This window comes from Grammomys surdaster, unplaced genomic scaffold (genome assembly GCF_004785775.1).
Source record: "Grammomys surdaster isolate TR1022 unplaced genomic scaffold, NIH_TR_1.0 126178, whole genome shotgun sequence".
NCBI lineage: Eukaryota > Metazoa > Chordata > Mammalia > Rodentia > Muridae > Grammomys > Grammomys surdaster.
In genome coordinates, this window is record NW_021620984.1 from 6984725 (window position 1) to 6994370 (window position 9646).

The 9646-nt window shown below is 40.5% G+C and overlaps 1 protein-coding gene across 1 annotated transcript in view; it reads right to left on the reverse strand.

Moving 5' to 3' along the window:
* Window positions 1-429: 429 nt before the first annotated feature.
* The window catches only part of Rwdd4 (RWD domain containing 4), a 20556-nt gene continuing 11339 nt past the window's right edge, over window positions 430-9646 (reverse strand). The window contains exons 5-8 of the mRNA XM_028757661.1: window positions 8963-9080; window positions 5770-5819; window positions 5634-5636; window positions 430-2588 (exon numbers count right to left, since the gene is read on the reverse strand). Coding sequence (XP_028613494.1) covers window positions 2556-2588; window positions 5634-5636; window positions 5770-5819; window positions 8963-9080 — 204 coding nt within the window. The 3' untranslated portion in view covers window positions 430-2555. The remainder of the gene's footprint in view (window positions 2589-5633; window positions 5637-5769; window positions 5820-8962; window positions 9081-9646) is intronic.

Below are 9646 nucleotides of genomic sequence, written 5' to 3' on the forward strand. Positions count from 1 at the left end.
AAAATAGTAAAAGACCAGTTACAAAATCCAAGTGTGTAGTAACTCTTGGATACAGCGTGTACTGACCGTATACATATTTGCGTGAAGCTAGAGCCAAAATTCAAGGTGGGCTGTCTTACTCAGGGCCCTTGCTGGAGAATGGGTCTGAAACACTGAGCGTGCCGACAGGTCTGTGTGGAACTTCCAGTACTAGGCTGACCGGAAGTTCAAGGTCTTTTAACGTTCACATTGAAATTCCCACCTACTTATTTTGAGCATTCCTTACTTTCTCTTGAGTTTTTTTTTTTTTTTTGAATATTTCTTCTTTGAATATGACACTTGGGATGGTTCCCAGCAAGAGCATACACCTCACACCATAAGATAATTTTACTGCAGATTTAAAAAGTTATTCTTTCTGAAGTGATTTGAAATAAAATATATAGAAAAAAATCACTATAATTCACTTTATTGCTTATTAATCATGTCATCTCATACAATTTTAAGTAAACAGACTTTGAGAAAATATACTCGGAGCATTATCAGATCAGCATTATTTTTGATGCAAATGTTCAAGTGTTTATAAGGTAACAAGGGATACCATTGCCACCGTCTGCCCCAGAGAGCTATACATTTCATAGAAAAAGAGTAAAAATAGTTCATTGGCATTTAACTAGCATTATTCTTTGCAATCTAAGAACCACAACAACTTTGACCAGAGAAATGACCATTAGAACAGAACAAAATACTTTTTTTTCTATTACAAGATGTTTCTTTAAAAAAAATCAATCAAATCAAGATGACAATAAAAACTGCACAAACAGAAGCTTGAAAAGAAAAGCTGTTATAGTTTAGGCATCTCCAATATTCATCTAGAAAACAAGACGGGCACAGGCATGAGAAACTCTGTCACTGTGACTACACTTACTTTACAGCAATACAGTTTAACAAGAGCCAAGGGGTAACTTTGTGAAATCCATAGATATATCTATCTGCTTTTATGCTAAGGTAACTTCTCTAAAAGTTGATTGTTCTTTAAAACCTGATATAAACTACACAGTATAGCTTGGTGTTCTAACAAGGAGGAAGCACACACAATCACTGTAAAACACACACACACACACACACACACACACACGCCAATCACTCTCCTAGTAAAACTACAGCAAGTTTCCTTTCCTAATGATTTTTAAAAACCAAGCATTTATAACAATAGTTCAGCATGTCAAAGATTGGATATATATTACCAAAGAGACACAGAGATTAGGAAACACATTTGGATACTTGAAAAGACACTATAAAAAACAAACAAAAAAAACCTACCAAAGAACACCCCCCCCCCAAAACCAAGCACCCTCCCAGATCTGAAGTGTGTTTAATGCTGACTCCACTGAAAGACCTATTACCAAACAACAACAAAACATCACAATAGCAAATATTAGGAATTTATTAAAACCACTGTCTCCAACAGTACAAAAATTAAATATTAAGGCATCTTATACTCTCATCCTGACCTATGCAGCAAAGAGAAATATCTTAAGTAAGAGCTAGCACTTATTCAAATGCTTTCTAAAGTATTTGGCAACTTTGTTGTTTTTGATTTGTTCGGTGTACGGTCATACATGCAAGTGTATCTGGTATTTGTACGTGTGTGCAGATGGGAGTATGCACATGTGCTTGCCTGTTGAGGCCAGAGATGTATCTTTTACATCTTCCTTTATTGCTCTCTTCCTGAACCAGGAGCTCAATGATTCAGCCAGACTGTTAGCCCTGCAAGCACTGGAGATCCTCCTGTCTCTGCCTCCCCGGCTCTGGGTTTCAGGTGCATGCCTGGCTTTCTGTGTGGGTGTTGGGGATCTGAACTCAGGTCCTCAGGTTTGCGCAGCAAGCCCTTTACTGACTGAGCCATTCCCCAGCCCCTCAATTTTCTTCTTATACTCTTTTATTATTCATATAATTGAAACCTTTCAGGGTCACACGCCTACATCCACTCTAAGAGAAAAGTATAAATAATTATCAATTTATTTAGGAGAAGCAATTCACTATTGAAAATAAAGAGGAACTACAAAGAAAATCACATAAAGCCTAACACCAGTTCTCAGATTTCTCTGGAGCAACTTATGCTTTCTTATCTAAGCAAAAGGAGGTGACGGCTCAAGGCAAGACACTTATTAGTATGGGTCATGCCTCAGCTGAATGCCAGACTCGGACCTGGGATCTGCTGAACTGAGAGTTCAAACGTGGCTTTATTGGCCTTTAAAAATGATCATATCGCTTGTGTCGGATGGTTAAGTTACCACTGACATCACTCTGTGGAGCCATCCACTGGCAATGATTCTCAACAGCTTCAGAAATTACTCTGAACAAGTTATACTTTGACCTTTTATTAAGGCAAGTTTGTGAAGATAATTTACTACAACCAAACCTCTTCATGGACTTTCCACTTATATTTTAAGACACACACAAAAGAACAATGTCCTGTAAAAAAGATACTCAATACCAGAAAAAAAAAAAGTCAGGAGAGATGCTGAACCGGGCCGCTTTGCAGAGGCTGCTCTTGCTTTGGTTGTAGATGCTTGTTACTCATCATCTTTAGAGCCAGTTTTGCTTAACTGATAAAAAAAAAAGATACAAGTATTAAGTGGAGACGATCTGCAGTATCTGAGTCACTGTTTCTAATGAGAATCAAAACTAAATAAATAACAGGAAATATAGTTCAAGTCGAGGGAGCTTAAATTGTAACTGTTTCTATATGTAACCATTTCTAACCAGAGGTGAAATTATTTCCAACAGGTATAAAACCAACCCCAAAGGTCAGTTCAGTGGAACAAGGTTACATAGGGGAAGATTTGGTGCAGCCTTCTAAGAATAAATCAGACCCAAGACAATTCCTATAGACGGCGTAGGTTGTTAAATAAAGGACATCCTTCTATTCTGTTTTCTGTCTTCGGTAGTATTTGTTCACCCAGGCTTGAGTTGTGAGTTGTTGCTGATCATATTCTATGAATTGTGCTGTAATGATAACACATCTGGTGCTTTTTCTGCAACTAGTGCTGTCCTAGGTGATTTGATCAACACATAGTTATTAGAAGTGTGAGACCTGAGGGTTCAGTTGTCCTAAAGTATGTAGCTGGCAAACAGGTACGGCTTCCCACCCGAGGCAATCTCACTCTGTTGTCCCCGGTTTTAACTCCTCAGACACCGTTTTAAGCATGTGTCAATACAACAAAGCATGACATCAATAGACAAACTATTGTTTTAGACATTTACACATCATTGTGTGTATCTGTGTGGGTGTGTACACATGCACATGTGAGGGTGCATGAGTGTGCCCAGTGTGTGTCTATGGAGGTTCAAGGATAACTTGTATGGTTAGTTCTTTTTTTTTTAAATCACATGGGAGCAAGGGATTGACTCTGGTCATCAGCCATGACAGCAAGTGCCTTTACGTGGTGATGGAGACCTATACCACCAGACCAAAAGATAAAATCTTTCTTTTCTACATTTAGATTTTTTAAAAAAATGTACATGTAGTGTGTATGAGTATGTGCTATGCATAGTCATGTATATTTGTGTGAATCAATTATTTTTAAGAGATAAAAAAATAATAATAATTGCTATAGTAAAATGAGTCACTTTACAGACAAAAAAATTCTTAAACTTTAAATGTGAAACAATAATTTAACAAATTTTAAATTTGCTCTTTTTTTTCCAGTAAAAATTTTTAGCTGGGTGGTGGCGGCGCACGCCTATAATCCCAGCACTTGGGAGGCAGAGGCAGGTGGATTTCTGAGTTCAAGGCCAGCCTGGTCTACAGAGTGAGTTCCAGGACAGCCAGGACTACACAGAGAAACCCTGTCTCGAAAAAAACCTAAAAAAAAAATTTTTTTTTTGGAAACAGTTAGCAAATTTGGAAATGAAACTGATTAATTCTCAAACCACACAAACATGATTCTGAATAGGATAACCACCCAGAGGTTATTAATCGATCCCATTCTGTTCCCGATAACTAAGAACATGTGAGCTAGCACTACAGAGATGGCTCAGTGGCTAAGAGCACTTGCTGCTCTTGTGAAGGACCCATGTTCAGTTCCTGGAACCCACATTGGGCAGCTCACAACCAACTCTGACTCCAGCTCCAGGGCATTGGACACCTTCTTGTGGCCTTCACAACCTACACAGACATGGTGTACATACAGACAAGCAGGCACATATGCAGACTTGTAACTGGCTAGAAAATAGTTTTGCCGGTAAAGACACTTGCTGCTAAGACTGACCACCTTTCAGTCTCTAGGAGCTACAAGGTGGAAGGAGAGAACCAGTTCTTCCAGGTTGTCCTTTGACTGCCACACTGCAGCATGAGTGTAAATGCACAAAATAAACAATGTAATAAAATGATTTTGAAGAAGAATGTGGCAAACTATAGTGTGATGGTTGATATATCCTTGACCCAGGGAGTGGCACTATTAGGAGGTGTGGCCTTGTTGGGGTAGGTGTGTGAGTGTGGGCATGGGCTTAGGACCCTCATCCTAGCTGCCTGGAAGCCAGCATTCTGCTAGCAGCAGACAGATGAAGATGCAGAACTCTCAGCTCCTCCTGCACCATGCCTGCCTGGATGCTGCCATGTTCCTGCTTTGAGGATAATGGGCTGAACCTGTAAGCTAGCCCCAATTAAATGTTGTCCTTATAAGAGTTGCCTTGATCATGGTGTCTGTTCACAGCAGTAAAACCCTAACTAAGACATATAGAAAGCAAGAAAAATGAAGGGTAAAAATTCCCAAACACAGGGATATTGCTACATAGTTGAAGGTATTAAAGACTTCCTGTTTTTAATATGGGTGATAGTTGTTGCATTTAGAATTAAGACTAACATTTATTCATATAAAACTAACAATAAGCCGGGCGGTGGTGATGCACGCCTTTAATCCCAGCACTTGGAAGGCAGAGGCAGGCGGATCTCTGAGTTCGAGAGTTCGAGGCTAGCCTGGTCTCCAGAGTGAGTTCCAGGACAGCAAGGGCTACACAGAGAAACCCTGTCTCGAAAAAACAAGAACAAAACAAAACAAAACAAAACAAAAAACTAACAATAAACCTAGAATACAACAACCTAACCAGTGTGTGTGTGTGTGTGTGTTATATGTATATGTTTGTGTGAGTGTGTGCACTTGATGCCAGATGTCAAGTGTCTTTCTTGATTGTTTTCCACATTATTTTTTGAGACATGGCCTTCTACAAAACTTAGAGCTCATTCATTTAGCTCGGCTTGCTACGCAACGAGTTCTGAGGTTGGCCAGTTTCTCACCCCAAATGCACACCACTGAACCCAGCTTTCTATGTGTGTGGAGGCCTAAACTTGGGGCCTCATACTTGTACAGTGGGCCCTTTACTGACAGAGCCATCTCTCTAGTCTCAGTAATAGCTACTCTTTCTAAGCAAGACTTAGAATGGGGCTGCTTTCCAACTACTCAGACCTCTTTACAGTCTAGTGCAACTGAAGGTGGCTGGGTTCACACGAATCCATTCTACAGAAGCTGACCCTGGGCTGACAGCACAGCAAAGGGATGAGAGCCAAGCTTCCAGGTCCAGGGCCCTCACTTCTGAGAAAGAACACCTCACAGTGAGGAGACAGAGAACGTAAAGCCTTCAAGAATACTTACATGCTGAATCCAAAAATGTAAGCAGACATCCGGGACATCCCGAAGGCAGAAGGAAGGAAAATGAAAAATACACATTTCGTTATTTGATGGCAAGAACTTTAACAACTTTGAAGTCTTGAGTGTAAATCTGCCATACCTTCACAACGTCGACCCAGTTCCAGCCTCGAGGGAGCTCCCCTTTGTGATCTGGAGGACAAAATCAGTAACATTACTGCAGCTGGTTGGCTAACTATAAACGAACTGATAGCCTAGCAAAGAATACTTTTTATACTATTGCAGTGAACAAGTAGAAGGCGAGTTGGCACCCCACCCGCCTCACTTAGAAAACAGTTTCTCGTTATCTTTGTGTATCATCCTGGAGGCACCCGCAAAGTATTTAAGATACACCCCCTTTTACATTTTCCCCACATCCAGTCAAGACGAAACCCGTTACCAAGGGAGAGCAAGGGGTGGGACTGAGGACATAGTGCCCCCACACATATGCACGCTCCTGCTTCCCACGAGCCCAGTGCTCATCAGAGTGTGGAACTGTTCTGGCTCACTGTTTCAGGGGTCTCACCAGGGCCCTTGGCTCTGAATAGGAGAGACTGTGTTGACAAAAGTTTGGCTTCAGAACTAAGAGGATTGCAAGTTCACTTCTGTAGAGCTGGGCCATGCTCTGACAAGACATTATCTGACATTCTTCAAAAGGAGCGGCAGTCCACTGCAGTGTTTCTCAACCTGGGGGTCCCGACCCCCCACAGAGGTCAAATATCAGATCTTTACATGACCATTCATAACAGCAGCAAAATTACAGTTATGGAATAGTAATGAAATAATTTTATAGTTGGGGGTCACCACAACATGAGGAATTATATTCAAGGATCTCAACATCAGGAAGGCTGAAAAAATGTTTGGGACAAAGCTCACAAGGACTCATAAAAACACATGGCTTAACCTAGATTCTCCTCATATATAGTATAGTTGTGTAGCCTGGTGTTCTTGTGGGATTCCTGTGTGAGAGCGGGGCCTGTGGGACCCATTTCACTACTGGGTTGCCTCGTCAGGCCTTGACGTGATGCTATGTGCCTGGTCTTATTGTAGCTTGTTATAGAGTATTTAGCAGATATCTCTGGAAGGCCTGCTCTTTTCTGGGGGGAGTTGGAGGGGTATTGAGTCTGGAAGTAAGGCTCAGGGTAGAGGCTGGGGAGTGGGGAGGAAGAAGAAACTGATCAGATATACTGTATGAGAGAAAAATAAAAACGGAAAAAAATGCATGCTTTATAAAATGTTTTCATCTTTTAATATTCAAACTTAGAGAACAATTTAACAAATTGACATTTTACTTAAAAATTCTTCAATATTAGGCCCAGCAAGATGGCTCAGCAGGTGAAGGGACATACTACCCAGACCATCTGAGTTCAATCCCTGGGCCCCTCATGGTGGGAGACAACTGACTCACAAAAGTTGTTCTCTGACCCCACACAAATGCCACAGTACATATGTGCCCACAGAGACAGGTATGTGCACAAAATAAATAAAGACAATTCTATTTCAGATGTCTTTACTTCTCTTATTCTTCATGTAGGCTGCCTGTCTCATTTTATGAAGCCTTTAAAAAATTTACATTTGAAACAAGTACTATACAAATTGAAAAAAAAAAAACCTCTAAAATCTTAAAGTTTTTGAATAGTTTTAGACTTTGGAGCATTTTAGACCTCGAATTATGACTGCTCAATCAGGAACTACGAAAATATTCCAATCTGGAAGGCTCTGAACTCTGTGGTCCCAAGCACGTGGATAAGACATATTCACCTGTAGTAACGTTCCAGTAAATAATAGAAACTAATGATTTTCAGATAAAGGCAATTCTTATAGGAGCCAGAAACTAATGATTTTCAGGTAAAGGCAATTCTTATAGGAGCCGGTTTCTGATGGAAATGGTTCTTTTCTCCTTCAGACCAGTAAGCATTTTATGTCATGGGTCACATGGTTGGATCATCAGTTAGGTTGCACAGGCTAGCCTATTTTATTTAGCATGGAAGTTCTCAGTCACAGACTCCTACATTATCATGTTAGGGAGATTAGACCTTAGTAGGGCATCATCAAAGAGACAAGCGTTGGAGTGCAGGGAGACATTATTTAATAAAAATGACCATAGGCCATGAGGCATGAAAGGTGACTACCATAGGTGCTAAATAAAACATTCTAAAAGACAATAACAAAAATTCTAGAGAACAGAATATGACAGGTAATTTCTTTTTATCCTTCGGTTATACACACTTTACCACTTCCTGACATGCAGGTGAACAGCGCGGAGTCTTTTACAGCACAAACTGTTACAATTTCAAAATTGTTTGAGGACCACTGCAATATTGATTTCTTCTACTATCAACAGACATTAAACAAAAATAAACCTATGATCCCTTCATAAGAGAAAGGGCAGAGACTGCAGAGGTGACTTGGCAGTTAAAAGCATTTGTTGCCCTTCCAGGATAAGAGACGTTTCCAGCATCCACATCAGGAAGCTGGCTGCAGTTCCTGGGTTAGGGGCTCCAACACTCTTTGTGGGCCTCCAAGAGTACTGTGCGAGCGCGGGTGTGCACACACACACACACACTTTATGTAAATGTGTATGGACATGCAACAATGCTCTTCTTTTCCCTAACTGGGAAAATTCAGATGGATGCCCATTTGCAAATCTAAGCAAAAGAAGAGGGACCAAACATAGCTGTTGATTCGAGCTGGAGTTCATAATCTGTTCTCTGCATCTGTTTTCATATACATGGGAATTCTTTTCTAAAGATGTATTGTATAATTAAGTTAATTACAGGGAAAAAATATTAAACAACCATGCTAAGACAGAATGATGTGCTGGACTGCAATTGGAAACTATTTCACACAGCTTTTAGAAGTACACAGACAGATGAAATTCACATGTTACTGCGTTCAGGTAGGACATGTGCTTTGTCTATTTTTCTAATGTCCCTCAGAGAGAATATGTATAATTGCTTTGTGAGTCATTCTCTCGAAGTAGCAATAAATACAGTAATTTTTATACTGTGATCAATGATTCAAATGCTCCAAGAATAGACTAACAAATTAGCCTGGCAGTGGCATATGTCTTTGATCCCAGCACTCAGAAGGCAGAGGCAGGTGAATTTCTGAGTTTGAGGCTAGCCTGGTCTACAGAGTGACTCACAGGATAGCCAGGGCTGTTATACAGAGAAACCCTATCACGAACACAAAACAAGAATTCATCTTGTACACCTAAACATATCAAGCACCCATGTCACAGTAAGACCAATCCACTTCCTGTGTCAAGAAAGACAAAGAGCAACAATGCAAACCTGTTTTATCTGCCAGCTTGCGTTTCTGAGCTTTGGAAAGTTGTTCTTTCTTGTCTTTTTTCTTACTTGATGGGGCTGTGCTGGGGGTTTCAACCGAGATGATACTGACTACAGGTGTCTACAAGAACAGAAACAGATCTTAGACTCACACCTTAAAACCTACTGGATTAGACTAAACACAACTACATCTGGGAGGGAATGGTGGATTTCTAAATTTACAAAATGAAAGGCGTTATTGCTGTTATTCCCTCATTGGCCCAGGCGTCCTCATGCAGTTGAACCAGGAGAAGAAGTCTGGTTGCCCATGTTTTGACGATCTGAGGTTTCAGCATAATTGTCTAAACCACCAGGCTTGCTGTCACTATTGGTACCTCTTTAGAAACATCACACACTCCCCTCAGGTCTTCTTGTTCCCTGAAGAAAATCTAAAATATTTGGGCTTGCATAGTTAGCATTTATGACTACACATATCATTTATTTGAGCCTTACCACAATTGTCTAAAGTAGACACTATTATAATCCACCACAGAGAAACTGGGTACACAGAGATTATGAAACTGGCTAAAGTCACAGGGTTGAAAAAGCAGTGCAGGGAGGATTTGAGCCCATGTAAACCTCCAATGGAACCATGCCCCTTTCTCTCTCTCTCTCTCTCTCTCTCTCTCTCTCTCTCTCTCTCTCTCT